The following is a 15,277-nucleotide window of genomic DNA, read 5'->3' as shown; positions in this document are numbered from 1 at the left end:
CGTCTTGGCAAAGCCTTGCCTTTTGAGACGCCTCAAAGGTCTCGCTGGGAGTAGATTCCTAGCCAGTAAGCTGCGGTGTCTTTCTAATCTATCTCGGTATCGGCTTGTGTGTCTCCCAATCTGTTCTTCCACAGTGTGTAGATTTAGGTCTCTGTGAAGTGTCGTGCCACGCACATACCAGGGACAGTCAGTAATGGTACGTAGAAACCGATTCTGCAACACTTGTAACCTTTTGTAGTTCGATTTGGCTGCGATCCCCCAAATTTGAATACCATAAAGCCAGATTGGCAGGATACAGAATGCATATACTGCCCTCTTGCATCTCAGCGGCAAAGTGCTCCTTCTGTGTGTAAGCCAACGCAGTTGCTGAATCCTTTGGTTACATTTTTTGACTGTTGCTTTCAGATGTGGTCCGAACGTAAGGCGCTTATCCAGTGTGATACCAAGATATTTTGCTTGCGACGGCTGTTCCAAACTGACTCCCTCTAGCTGGATTTCAGGGGTGTTAGATACAAGTCTCTTCAGTGTAAAGCAGGGGTTCGTAGTTTTTTGCGGATTGATTCTCATATTCCAACGTTTACACCAAGCAGAAAGATCCTTAAGGTATTCTTGTATTCCATTTGCTGCTTCCCTCCGACATCTGGAATTGTAGATGACTGCAATGTCATCTGCATATGTAGCAATCAAAGCTTTGGAAGGATCTATCATGTGATGTCTGTTCCCTAAAGTATGCTCCAAATGTTAGTGAAAATGTGTAATGTATGAGCATGAGAAACAGCACGTTTTTTATAAGCTCCCAAAAGTATGATACAATTTTAATTGTTCTGGTTTATTTTATATAATTTAGTATACCTATTTCCTAGATTTATACTGTACATTTTGGGACAATCCATGTCTTGTCATATGTATTTCCAAATATTCAAAAAATGGGTTTGCTGAAAAGTAACAAAATTCCCCAAAGTTTAACTCCATAAGCTTCGGAACGCTGAAGCATACTTATTTGAACAGCCCAATCATTTAGTAAGAATTCATTTTGAATTTATTGAAAGGTAATTTTATTTGTGTATATATATATTCACATATAGGTAAATAGTCTAGTTTAAATAAAGTTAACTTAGTCAGTATGCATAACGCACTTGGCAAATGGTCGATATTTAGAATTTCGTTGCCAGCTTTTGGCCGCTCAATCGCTGATCCATCGGCTGGGCATTCGCTTACAGGCTAGTGTGCCAACAAAATATTCGAAATCTTTAGGAGATTTGCATCGATCGATGCATGGCACGCTCGGGATTTAATTGTCAAACTTGGGATTTGAAACTAGGCCTAAAATTGCATAAGATCGGTACATCGGTATGATTAGTTTTTCTACTATAGTGTTTTCCATGTTTGCTTAGCTGTGTGTGTCGAGTCGTTTGATTTGTTCATCGTATTAAAAGTCCTTAGTTCGAGTTCGTAAAAACTATATCACAGTTGGAAACTAGACGCTAAAAGAGGCTAAGGCTACGGCTAACTAGAAGTACAAGAGAAGTAATTAGCTTAGTGTGTGCCCTCCGACGAAGCCTGATCCTGCGAAAGGACACTCAATGATTCCTGGCCGCATCGGAGGCGTCTACGAAATGCACTATCGGTGTTTTGTTCTCGTAATTACATGAAATCTACAAGCGCAGAATCGCGATGACGATCCCTGCTGACTAATCCTTTAGAGGCTACAGGATAGAGAAGTATACACAAAGATACGATACAATGGGTGGGGAAGGGGAAGGGGAAGGGGAGTCACTAAGTACACTAGAGAGTAATATCGGTAGTAATATACAAATCTATGGGTCGGTCTAGGCTTTGTACAGGCGCACGGGCTCCTATCTCTAAGATAACAGCCAGCAAAGGCAAATTCCGCATGGCTTCCAAAGGCACTTGGCAAGATTATCGCTGATCCTCCTTCTCCTCGAAGGATTCTAAACCCTCGTTTCCGTGTTGCGATTCCGATGCAGTGGCTGCAGCTCCCGCTGGGTGTCGTTGTAGTACTCGTGATCGGAGCTGGTGGGTTCACTTCCCGGCATCGGCACCTTCACCTCCATGGTGCCTGGCACTCCCATCACCGGGATGCCAATCGTTTGCGTGGGAATCGGCGCCTCGTTGACGCCCAGCGTTTGGGCATTCAGCAGATACTCCGGATTGTCCACACTCACGGGCACTCCGATGAGATCCATGTACCCGGCGGCCACGCCCACTGCGCCCATGTTGTTCTGGTTGGGATTGTTCGAGTTGTTGTTGTTATTCGGACCCGGTTGGCAAGTGGGCATCAGGTAGTCGTCCTCGTCCACTGGCAGATCGAGGCGGAGGTTGCCCACGCCCACTTCGCGGGCACTGGAGTCGGTCTCATCATCCCCCACCGCTGGAGTTCTTGTTGCTGGGATCCTTGCAGTAGCGATTCAGCTTGGGTATCTCGTCGGTGGCATCCGTTCGGTGGCTTGGACCAGGAGCTGTCTTGGGTTGCAGGTAGTCATCAGGTTCCGTCATTGCCTCAGCTCCATCTGAAGTGGGCGCCAGCTTCCTAATGAGATCCTTCTCATCTTGACTCGTGTAGGCAGGCAGCCTAGTGAACTTATCACCAGGAATGGCCAGATAGCGACCAGGATCCCTGGCGAACTCGGCAAAGACTGTGGTTAGCTGCTTGAATGTTGGTCGCATGGCGGCATCTAAGTGCCAGCAGGAGAGCAATGTGCAGTAGATATCCAGCGAACAGATCTCCGGTTGCTCCAGCTTCAAACCAACTTCTATTAAGTCCGGAATATCCTTGGCTGGAATATTCTCATGTGGTCGCTGGCCAAAGGTCAGCAGCTCCCAAATGGTCACTCCAAAGGCCCACACATCCGACTTGCTGGTGAAGACCCGATTGCGAATGCACTCCAGAGCCAACCACTTGATGGGCATCTTGCCGCCAGCTGCCTTGTATTCATTGGAATCGCTGCTAAGAAGCTTGGCCAAACCGAAGTCCGTGATCTTCACCAGCGAGGGAGTCTGCACGAGGACATTACGAGCAGCCAAGTCTCTGTGAACCAAGCGCTTCTCCTCCAGATAGGACATTCCCTTGGCGATCTGAGTGCTCCAGTTGAGCAAAGCCTTGGAGCCAATCTTATCCCTGTTGTTCCTCACATAATCCAAAAAGGCAACCCAGTGGCATCAGTTGGGTAATCAGCATCATCTGCGAGGACATGCAGACAGCCAGGAGCTTGAGTAGATTCACATGCTCCACGGAGGCCATGATGTACGCTTCGCGGAGGAACTCCTCACTCGACTCCGCTCCAGTGGACTTCAGCAGCTCCTTGATGGCCACGGGGATCTTGACGTTCTCGCCCTCTGGCACCCAAACTCCCTTGTACACGCGACCAAAGGCTCCCATTCCCAGGACTCCACCCTTCCGCAACTCGGCATCCTTTACGATACGCAACTTGCACAGATTGGCGCCAATATTCGAGGGACGCAGTGGCTCGGAGTCCTCGCAGCCGGAGAGAGCCATGGTCATCTTGACGGTCTCCTTCTTGGCCTTCTGCTTCTGCCGGCAAATGTAGGTGACCACGCAGAGGATGCAGATGGTGGGCACTAAAACAGCGCCCGTGATGATGAAGATCATGTTCACGTCCAGGTTGGCGGTCATCTTGCTGCTCCTCGGCGGACTGGAGGCGCAGTAGGGTCCGATGGAGAGCGACTGGTAGTTGACATGCCTAAACTCCGACGGGCACTTCGAGGTGCAGTTGAAGGAGGTGGCATTGGTGTAGGGACCCGCCTCGCTGGGATCGAAGAGCTTGAAGTTGAGGCAAGCTAAACACTCATCGGCACCCGGACCGGTGCATCCCTTGCACTCCGGATGGCACTCGAAGCACTCGCGCCGCTCCTCATCCGTGTAGTGATCGGCAGGACACTCGTCCTCGCACTGCTCCCTGCGTTTGTAGTGGGTGCACTTGGAGCAGACCTGCTCGTGGAATCCGTAGTTGGTGCACAGTTCGCAACGTGGGTGGCACTTCCTGCAGACCGCCTTTCCAGCCAGCGGTTTCAGTGATCCCAGTTCCTGCGGATGCACGTACTCCCAGTAGTAGCCATCCGGGCACTTGTCGTCCTTCAGCAGGCAGCGCTCCACGGAGGCATCGTTGTTGATGATGGCCAAATTGCAGGTCTTGCAGCCGCCCATGCCAATGGTGTCCTTGGGTCCCGTGCATCCCTCGCAGGTGGCGTGGCACTCGCGGCAGATGCCGCCATCGCTGTACTTGTTCGCCGGACACTCGGACACGCAGTGCTGGTTGTCCCGCACGTGGACGCACTCCAGACAGTGATCCGCTCCCGAGCCCGTGCACGTTCTGCACTCCGGGTGGCACATCATGCAGGTCTTGTTATCGAACTGGTAGGCACTAAAAGGAGTTGAAGTAAATTGGTTAGCTATTTGGTTTGAGTACATTTTATTAAGGGTATAACTTACTTTGAGATATTACGACAGTCGGCTATGCAGGTGCCATTGAAGTTGAACTTCTTGCAGGTGAGACACTGATCACTGCCAGCTCCCCAGCATCCATCTTCACTGCACTGTTCCGAGCAAATGGTTCCGTTTTTGGCTGAAAAGGATAAGGTATAGAGGATTAGATACAGGTTGAAAAAATCAAAGGAAAACTAACATATGTCATTGAAGTTTAGACAATTAAATTCACTTCAAAAGTTACTTCTTAATTTTAATAGATATTAAAAAACTATCAAGTTAAACAAACAGGATAACTTGATTTTATATTATTACAATCCATCAAATGATGCATTTGGTACTATTGATCTTGAATTCCAATATTCTAATTCTAAAGGTACCTACCACACAAATCTGCCCTCAGATTCTCGTTGACCCAGACCTTCTGGTCGGCCTGCTCCTGGACCGCCGACCATCGAATGTCGCTGACGTAGCAGAGGTCCCTGTTGTGCTGGATGACCACGCTGCCCGAGCTGATGTGCTTCAGGTTGCGCATCTCGAGGCTGTACAGCGAGGACTTGACGATGGCCAGGGCGGCGAACATGCTCTCCATCAGCTGGCGACCGTGGATGGTCTCCAGGTTGCGGAAGTACGAGAGGTTCCGGAACTGCGGATGCGTGCCCTCGATGTTCAGGTAGCCGGTGATCTCCTTGACGGTCGAGAAGACCTCCAGTCGCTCGGGATCCAAGGGGATGTAGCGCGGACCCAGTGTGTAGTTCGAGTACATGTCCTGGAAGCCCGAGAAGGTCTGATCCAAGATGCGAATGTTGCCGTCGATAACCGTGCAATTGCGGAAGGTCTCAATGTTGCCGGCGTGCAGAACGGCGACTCCAGGACACGTTTTGGGGCAGGGTCCGTTGCAGGGAACACACTCCCCGGATTTGGCAGTCTTGTCCAGCGGACAACTGCGCACACAGGCGCCATTGTCGCGGAGCAGGTGACCGGGGCACTCCTTCACACAGGTGGCTCCATAGGCGTACTTGCCCTCCGGATTGGCCTCCAGAACGTAGGTGGTGGGGTTGTACTTCCGCATCGGCGGGCACTCGTCCTTGCAGACGCCCTCGTCGAAGAAGTTCTTGCAGGCGATGCAGTCCTTTTGCGTGGGGCCAACGCATCCGCCGGCGCAGAAGAGGTGGCAGCATTCCCGTGGACGTGGTCCGTAGCATCTACCCCCTGCACACTGGGGCGAGCAGGTCAGCTTGCTGAACTTCTGGCAGTTGTTCGGGCCCTCGCCCCAGCAGCCCTTCGAGCAGCTCTCGTGGCACTTGGGACACTCGCGCTCCGGCGCCGTGAAGTCGTAGTTGTAGTACGCGTCCGCGTTGTTCGACAGGATCTCCGGCCACTGGATGGTGCGCATGTGGCACAGGTTGTAGTTGTTGTGGAAGCCCACATAGCCGTTCAGCACGTCGCGCAGATCGGGAATCTCCAGGGTGTACATCTTCGAGTAGGTGACGAACAAGGCGTACTTGTCGTCCTCCACCGCCAAGCTGAAGAGGGTGCGACCGCGGATGATTTGCAACCTATAAGGATAAAGGTTTTATATCAGTTAAAGTCTGATGGAGTCTCTTAATTAAATAAAGATTTTAAGAGCTTGTCACTTTAATATGGAAGTTATAAATCTCAGTAAAGCATTCAATAAAATCAAAGAACTGCTTCAATCTTTAATATTTCATGCTATTAAAATGTTGTACTATTTTGATACTTTTCTTATCCGATTAAGAATCGTAACAATTGTCAACCTCATAGTGTGTTTAAGATTGAAAAAATATTACTAAGTAAAAAAGCTACTAAGGGATGTTGAGATTGGTGTTTTCAACTTACTTTGGAAACTTGACATGCTTGACATCCACATGGCTGATCAGAATATAACCGGTGACTTCCCGGATGTTCTCCAAGAAGCTGAGGTCCATGCTGTCGTTGGCCAGCCAGGTGAGCTCCAGGTTCCCGTCCACATAGGTGCAGTTGGTGTAGCGATCCTTGAGGTTCCTATAGTGGTGCTCCTTGTTCGAGGGCACCGACAACCTGGACTTGGTGCCAATGCAGACTGCAAAGAGAGCGGAAGAAAGGGAAATCGTTGTAGTACTGTGGGTGTTGATGCGGGCTAATGGGTTTTGTTTTTTCGGGTCGCCAGTGTCGCCAGTGACCCTAAACTGTCCAATTAACCACAGCCCACCAGGTTGGTTAGGTGTTGACTTATTGTCGGACAGTTTTGAGAAATTAATTTCGATTCGAACTTCGGATCGTAAACGGAAATAGCTTTGCCGCAGCGTTTCTGTTTGTTTGTTGGCTCGGAAGCAGTAAAATGAGGTAGAAACCGAGGCAAAAACCAGTGGGCGAGTGTTTCTCGATGCCAGTTGGCGTTTTTAATAATTAGCGGCCCACGCAGTCTCGCTTCTCATCCCAGACGGTCTCTTATCATTAGTCAGCGACCTGTTTTAGCCGCATCTTCGGGGACAACTTCATTGATTTGCATCCGATAGATACAACTTCATATGCGGAGATTCTTCCGAGAAAAGCAATAAAGGGCTACGTGGGCCGGACCAGAGTCATGCATATACCATAATACACGTGGGCCGCGAAAGTGTGCCATGTGCCAACAATGAGTTGGAGTTAGACAACACCCACCTAATATGAAAAAGTAGAAGAAAAAATAAAAACGAAACCCACGGGGCAGGGCACCCAACTAATTACACACAAAATGGCTGCCACTAAATGTCCGCCAACTAAAAACTTTATCGATTTCCTTCGAACAAATATCCCATAATTATGAAGAGGAGCGAACCAGAGACAGAAATATTTCTGTCGCCAGAAAGAGGGAGAAATTCCATTGGCGATGGGAAGAAAAAGTTAAATGCCCCCAGATATGCGTCCCATGCATTCCGCCGAAAGGAAGGAGCCCATGTGGATATGGATGTCGATGTGGATGTGGATGTGGATGCGAAGGTGAGGCCACGACTGGGACCTCGACTTTGTCGCTGGACACTGATCAAAAGCGGCTGCGCCAATCGAAGCGCAAAAATTTTCGTACAAATTCTTAAGCTTTGTTTCTCTGCCCGTTTTTGTTTGTATTATTTTTCCCCCTTCCCCTTCCCCTTCCCTTTTTTGTTTTTCTTTTTCTCCGCTTTCGGTCGAGGTTGCCGCTGGGCAGCAGCAGCAGCATCAGAATCAGCCTTCATTTCTCAGGCGGACATCACGAAACCCTTTTCAAGACTCGAGACTCGACTCGAGTCGAGTCGCCTCCTCTCGACTGGGCTTTATCGCGCACAATTTATCAGCCAGGTTTTTCATGTTCGAGGCCTGAAACTTAAGCCACGACAACCAACTGGCGGATTCCCTGCCAGGCAAACGCTTTCAACTCGGGTTTCTTGCGAATCGCGAATCGGGCATCGGGCATCGGGAATCGCAAGCGTGGCGAAGGCATTTGCGATTTTTCTTCGCGGCCAAAGCGACACGCCCGCCACAAAAAGGCTAATTTGTAATCCTTAGGCTAAGGCTAAGTGTGGCAACATTAATGAGTGGCCGACTCAGACTCAGACTCAGTCGCCGTCGCAGTCGCAGTCGCAGCACAAATCAAAGTCATAATTCATGATGTGCTCATTAAAACAAAAGACTTAGGCAACGAACTCGACGCTGAGATTAATCAACCAACACAAGCGCAGAGTTGGAGCTTCTGGAAAATCGCTGTATTCGCTGTTTTCGCTGTATTTGCTGTATTTACTGTATTTGCTTTATTTGTTTATCGATTTGTATGCCAAGCCATCAACACACACGACTCCATCGGCTGGATCGCCCTTCGTCGCCCCTTGGGCCATCATCATCAACCGACGTACTGATTAATAGGCAACCGCATTCCAAACCTAACTCCGCTGACTTTCTAAATATTGTTTTTGTTTCCATCTTCAACTGCGGCTGCTGCTGCTGCTGCTGCTGCTGCTGTTTGCCTTTTCCCCTAAGATGATGGAAACAGAAGTGGAGAAAAGCCAGAAGACTGCATAATCGATTCTTTTTGGTTTTCCATCGGCAATTTGACTTTTGGACCCCAAAGTTTTTCCCCCGATTCTGGCCTAGACGCAAAACGTTCTTGACGTTTTCCTCCTCTCCCCCTCTCTCTCCCTCTTCTCTCCACGATCCCCCTGCCTTTCTGGCCAGATCATCGCTGCAACCAAACCCGACTCGCTCAGCCGGTTCTGCGCACTTAACAGTTTTTGTTGCTCACGTTCGTACCGCTCTCGGCGCTCTTCACCTTCCCCCCCCTTCCCCCCTTTGCCTTCCCCTTTCCTCCGATCTGTTGTATTTTTCATTTCGTGGAAAAAGATTTTTAACTCATGGCCCGAAACCGAAAACCAAAAACAAAAAACGAAAAAGCAAAAAATAACGAAAACCCAAAACCAAGACCCCAGATGGCTGGCAACATTTTTGTGTACCCTCGCCCGCGGCAACACGAAGAACAAGAATTGTCTAGATTTAGTTGTACTCTAACAAAAGATTTAAAAGGGCATTAGGCTGGCTTTGTTTTCTCAGCGTTTAGATAGCCCCCGATCACCGAAATCGACTGGTTAACCCATTCGATCAAATTATCGGGCAATGCCTGTCCGTTAATGCCGCCGGCAATCAATGTGAATTCGGAGATATTTGATGAACAGGTAAAGTATGGTAGTATAGTACATTGATCTGATCCGTGTGGCGCTGGTGAAAGTTTCTGTCGATCCGGCGCCAATATAATATGCAGATGCAGCTGCCCGCATCGCAAGGTGTCATAGATTAACGTCCGAGACGGCAATTGCAATGCGATCGGTACGTTTATTTCTTCTATCTCTGGTTTTTTTTTTTCTCTTGCTTTTCTGTTCCCCACATAAATAATTCATAACTGTTTTGCGACAATTTCAGTCCACTGCGGCTCGGCACGCGCCTATTTTACAATGAAATTGTGTAAAAGTGCTTAATAAATTCATTTGCGCGGCCATTAAAAACACGCAGCTCATTAGGGGAGAGGGGAGGTGGGAGAGGGGAAGGGAGGGGGAGTGGCAGGGGGGTTTTGCAGAGGGGCTTAACAACGGATCGGAGCCAGAGTCTCCAAGTCCGACGCTTACGTGCGCGGATTTTGCAATTTTCCTCTCTCTCCAAGCTGATTTTTTTCCCTCTTCTGATTTTTTTTATTATTTCGCTGCGCAGAATGCTGTTGCGGCAACTTTCTTTCGTGTTGAACGTTGCTGGCTGCCCGTTGCTATTGCCACAGTGTTCTATGCTCGCGTCGTGGCGTCACGAAGGCGAAGGCAAATAAGCGCAACTGCAGCGGGTGGTGGGTTAACTTTAAAAGGGGAGTGAGGAGAGGGGAGGGGGAAGGGGAGTGGCTGGGGGGACAGGGCCATCTTCACCAGAAAACGCTGCAAGCGCAGGCGCATCTTCAGCTTGGCATAACAAATTTGCAGGCAGCAACAACAAAGCACCGACAATCGACTGTCGTCGACCAAAAAAAAAGAAACAAAGACTGCCAAAAATGTAACCTCCAAAAGAGTAATATTTCACAAAATGAGTTAGCAAACTTTAAAGATTTCAAATGAGAAATTAAGGAATTACCTAATTATTTAAATAATTTAATGGTAAAAAAAATATTGTTGATACCTTTACATCTAAAATTATATTTTAAGAAGTGTTACCATAAAGTAATAATAAAAAGTTCAATGAACCTTTTCAGTTGTAATAAATTATCTTTCAATTCCCGAGATCATATGTTCAGATACTGCATCCCCATATGGATTGCAGAAGAAAACATATTGTGAAGATGTTGAAAGATAAGAGATAGAGATGGGCAACCCCTAATTTCTTTCAGTGGCCGGACAAAGGCAAATCAGGCAACGAACACGAAGCGAAGATGCAGCAAACAGAGAGGGGCACAGAAAGGCGGCTGCTGCCTCTTGGCTCTTGGCTGGAGATGATGGCGATGCTGATGCCTTGTGGCGGCTCATCTGGCTGGATTCCCCCCTCCTTGCCCCTCCATTCCCTTGATCCTCGTGATCGCCTTGATGATCAGCATCTTCTGCTTTCGGGTTTTCGTGTTCGAAGCGCGTTCATTTTGTTTCGAACAACAATTGGGCGCAGGTCGTGAGGCACGACAGCCGCAGCCGCAGCAACAGCAACAGCAATGCCTGGATTAGATAAGCTTATTGTTTGCGCTGTTGCCAGTACTCTTTGTTCTGGAATCCGAACCCCCCTCCCCTCTGATAGTCCCCCTTAATCAGCGAAAAACCCCCAACTGGGCTGAGATGCAGCTTTTGGCTTTTGCTTTAGCTTTAGCTTTGGTTTTGGTTCTGGCTTTTGCTTTGGCTCTGGCTTAATGAGCACGCCCTGGCGCCATTTTTGGTCTGCTGCCTGGCTTTGAATTTTCGCATTCGCAACTATTTTTAGGCATAGAACGGCCAGCGAGCGAGACGGAAAAGAAAATCGGGGAGAGGTCTCAGAAGCGATTTCAGCGGCAACTAAGGCAGCAATTCGTGGGCAGAGGACCGACTCAATCTCGGCTTTAACTCTGCTTTTCGAAATCGAACGCCCACACGCAGAAAAAAGAGGCAAAGAAAAAAAGGCGGAGGCAGATACTCGAACGAACTGCAGTCAAAAGTTCAAAACAGTCAACATGGGAAAAAATATGGTTTTTCATGCCATGTGTGGTTGATTTTAGTTAATACACAACAAAGCATTACTATATAATTTGTTATTATTATGGCTAAAGATTAAGAAAAGTGTTAAAAATTATAATTCAGATCTAGAATACTTTTTAAGAAGTTATTGTGTTATACAATGAATCTTCTCAGAACCTCAAGTTGTTCTCTACATATTTTTAAGCTTTAGAGTTGTAAAACTATATTTTGAGTTGTATAATAATTTAAATTATATAAATCCGAATTCTGTTCTTTTTTCTGTGTAATCTAGGAAAACTGTTTTTGGGTCCAGGAAAACCAAACAAAAATGCGCAGAGAGCACGGAGCTCTTTGGAAACAATCAACAAGTGAGCGACAAACTGCGCAATCGCAGCAGCTCGAGATGCTCTTTCCTCTTCAGACGCTCTCGGCTCTCACTTCTCTGTGTGTGTGTGTGTGCATCTGTGTGGGTTTTAGAAAACCAGTATTTCGACTTGGGCTCAAAATTGCTGGAAGTAGTTGAACGGCTAAAAGTAAATGCAACGCTAATGCATCAACGACTGCAGCCGCAGACCAGGCCTTAAAGTTCAGCATTGGCTGAAAGCTGAAAGCTGAAAGCCAAGCTCCGATCATTTCGCTGTTCAATTTGGCCATTATTTCTTTGATATGATGGCTTAATCAGAAATATCATAGAAGAATGCAAAGCGCACACACACACACTGGCAAAGGCAGCGCGTGCCTGACGCCGTAATTAGCTGGAAAATGGGGGTTTTTCAGGGGGACCGGGATGCTGGTTGGACTCGGACTTGGACCCACTGTGGAATGCGGTTTTTCAAGCGCTCGCACGCACACTCATGCCGCCCTGAGATGGGCTTAGTGTGTGTGTGTGATGGGATCTAGGTGGGGGAGGTGGGTGGTTAAAGTTGTGGGTTTAAGCCAGCCGCAGATTTGGAGAAGAAAACTTAGGAGTATTGGTATACTGTTTACCATAAATTCTTTGAATATTTTAATCTTTAATCTTTAAGATGATAAACATGAAACACTAAAATAAAAATAAAGTTCCAATAAAATATGTTTATTAAAATTGTAGTTAAATAGTAAAAGTAGAAATAGTAAGAATAATAAACGAGTAACTCGTAAAAATCAAGCAATAATTTATTGCAGTAGTTAGAATAACTAACCAACGGAGAAATTCTACGGAAAAATGTTTGATAACCCATTGAATATTTTCGAGCTATAAAGACGTCAACAACAAATGCCAGTTGTTCGGGTTCCTCAACCCCCTCGTTGGATTTTTTTTTAACGGTTTCAATTCGCCTGCACGTGCAGCTTGCGGCAGGCTTTTCTCTAGCATTTATTTGCATATTTGCCGCAGCTGTGCTTATTTATGGTCATAAAGAAACAACGAGGCAGCAACAGAGTGCAAACAACTCGAACAATTTCAGCGGAAAAGGGCTTTGTGTCAACGATCGTCTGTGCGAAAAAAAGAGTTATAATCATCACGAATATCGAGGGGAGATAGAGGGGATCGGGGATCATTATCGGTTTCATAACTCTGTTATCTGGCCAGATATCCACATATCCGGCTATGCGGTTGTAGGCCGCCATTAGCATGGCCCCTAGCCAAAGTTTTCCTATCAATATTTGCACAGTTGCTGGCGCACAAAGCGCACATTCAGTTATTAATTTGCAGCTACAAGATCACTGAATGCTGGATATCGACGGGCGGCCTTTGTGCGCCTCCCTTTTTCAATTTTTGTTCACATTTTTGTTTGCCCGGCTAATGCAAACATTTGCCTCAAAGTATTGTGCAAACAGACACGGCCAGCTACGCTACGCAGCGCAGTTCATTAAATTGTGGCCAAATGGTTGTTCAAACAGTCAGCCAGCCCAAAAGATCGAGAACGTGAATATTAATATTAATTTTCCAACGGCGAACAACCAACAGCCGAACCGTGCCAAGAAAACCTCGGCAATTGCAGAGTCAACAAGTCGAGTCGCCATTTTTAGCTGGAAATTGTGTCGCTAGTTGCTGCAAATTTCTGCTGACTGCGGGGAAAAGTGCACGCAGTCGGCGGGAAAAGCAAGGCGGCTTTAACACTAACTAACTACGCTTTACCTTGTACATTTGACATTACGAAATGCATAACGAAATGCTCTCCTTGGCTAATCAGTGTGTTCTGGTATTTGCTGTTTGCCGTGATATCTGATGGAGGGCGGTGGGGGAACCCAAAAAATGAAAAAAACTAAAACAGGGGGCGATAGTGCACACAAGACTCTTTGACTAAGCCAGCGCCAAGTCAAGAGGTGAGCCACAGGGCAGGTGAGACCAGCAGCAAAGGGCAGGTAAAAAACGGGCAGAAGGGGTTTTTGCGACTATGAGATACCCTGGCGTATACTTGATATTTTGCCATAGTAAATATAACAACTCAAATTGCTTTTAAAGCAGGAGTACAAATAAATGTGTGGAGTAATCATAAGAATACAAACCATAATATAGCAAAATTTTATTATTTGGAGAAAAATAATAAATATACACCAATAAATATACAATTTAACATATAAATTTCATTTAAATTCCCGTCTACCCCTCGATAACTGACTTTCCCAGGGTAGCGATAAGACCAAATAATACGAAATGCAGTCGAAAACGTAGCTAAATACAAAATGCAGCATAAGGGGCAAACAAAACAAAAACAAGAGCCCACCGGCGATAAGATAACCGACAGCATATCGCTGGAACCAAAATGAAAACCCCAGAAACAAAAATAACACTATTAAATCAAGACTTCAGGTGATACGGTGGCCATATTTGGGCCGACTTGGCTCTTGATGATATATGGGCAGGCAGGCAGATGATCTACATAAACAGATTGTGATAGATGGGTCCCCTCTTTTCTTTGAAGAAGACGGATGGATGGAATACAGTAGATCCTTCGGTGGTGCACTTACTTTTTCCCTTGACAAACTCGTTGGGCTTCTTGTCCTCCAGACTGGTGGGAACGGTAATGCCACCGGGTCCCAAGCCGAGGGCGAAGTTCGCCCCGCCCCGCTGGCGATCCCTGGCCGAGCTGCTCCGATAGACGAACCGATCCCGATCGCGATCTATATCCTGGTGTCGGGGGCGACCATTCTGGCGGGCGTAGCGATCGCGGGCCGCCGAAGCGGGCCAAATGCAAATGCAGGCGACCAGGAGCAGCAGCAAAAGTGGCAGGCAATGGCCGTTGCGCCGTCGCAGCAGCATTTTGTGGGCGGTGGATGGTGGTTGTGGGCGGTACAGTGGGATGAATCAGGCCCTCTTCCAAGCTATAACCCCTGACGTCATAGGGGTTATTTTTTTGTGTTTTTTTTTCGTGAACTTGCGGTTTACTTTTGGCCGTTTCTTTTCGCTTTGTATTTTTGCTTTTTTGCTCACTCAGCTTTGCGTGCCAAAGATACAATTTTTTCATAAATTTTATTCCGACTCTTTCACTGCGTTTCTTGTTGTTGTTGTTGCTGTTGTTTTGTATTTAAGCTGTTGTCGTTGCAATTTGCCACTGTATTGGTGTTTACATTTCACTGTGTGTGCGTGTGTGTTTTCGAGTGGGTCTGCCAACGCGTGATTGTGTGTGTGTTGTAGGAACCAGTTTCACATTACGAGCCACAAGAGTCGTCCGAAGGCTTTAATATATATATATATATACTCGGATATATATTTCTTATTATTTTTTGTGTTATTTTTAAGATGTATTTTTCAGCTTCTTGAAGTCCGCCGATGATTTTGAGGTTAGAAAGGTGTGCGCAGGCGCAGCTTTTGGTAATTGCTCTAAGCAATTGTGTTGCCCCCGCAGACTTTAACTTGCACAAACACTCTTGGCCATCTTTCGAACTGAGCCACCGCTGCCAATTAGCAGGGTAATCACAAAATCACGTATAGTATAAGTGTATAGCCGAAAAGCACTTGTTTTACACCCGTTTCGAGGTTTTTGCGGATTGCGATTTCTCGGTATTTCGATTAGCACAACCGTCGAATTAGCAATCGCCGCGATCGAGAGCAAAGATATCGCCAAGGATTCGAGCCGAGCGATTCGCGTCTGCGCAGCAACAAGTTTTTTTCGGGACTGAAACCAAAAGCGAAGCCAAAGGCAAAGATACTCTC

General features: G+C 47.0%; 1 protein-coding gene across 1 annotated transcript; it reads right to left on the bottom strand.

The window, feature by feature from the left end:
• Positions 1-1,031: 1,031 nt before the first annotated feature.
• On the bottom strand, positions 1,032-15,244 carry LOC108101311 (epidermal growth factor receptor). The gene is given in 7 exon segments (XM_017205616.2): positions 1,032-2,390; positions 2,392-3,162; positions 3,164-4,403; positions 4,472-4,604; positions 4,850-6,024; positions 6,326-6,548; positions 14,092-15,244. Coding segments are annotated over 7 exon segments (4,272 nt in total). The 5' UTR covers positions 14,384-15,244; the 3' UTR covers positions 1,032-1,952.
• Between the last annotated feature and the right edge of the window lie 33 nt (positions 15,245-15,277).

The sequence above is a fragment of the Drosophila ficusphila genome, unplaced genomic scaffold (assembly GCF_018152265.1).
Source record: "Drosophila ficusphila isolate 14025-0441.05 unplaced genomic scaffold, ASM1815226v1 contig_414, whole genome shotgun sequence".
Lineage (NCBI taxonomy): Eukaryota > Metazoa > Arthropoda > Insecta > Diptera > Drosophilidae > Drosophila > Drosophila ficusphila.
Note: the sequence above shows the minus strand (reverse complement) of the source record. Positions and strands in the feature narration are given on the sequence as shown.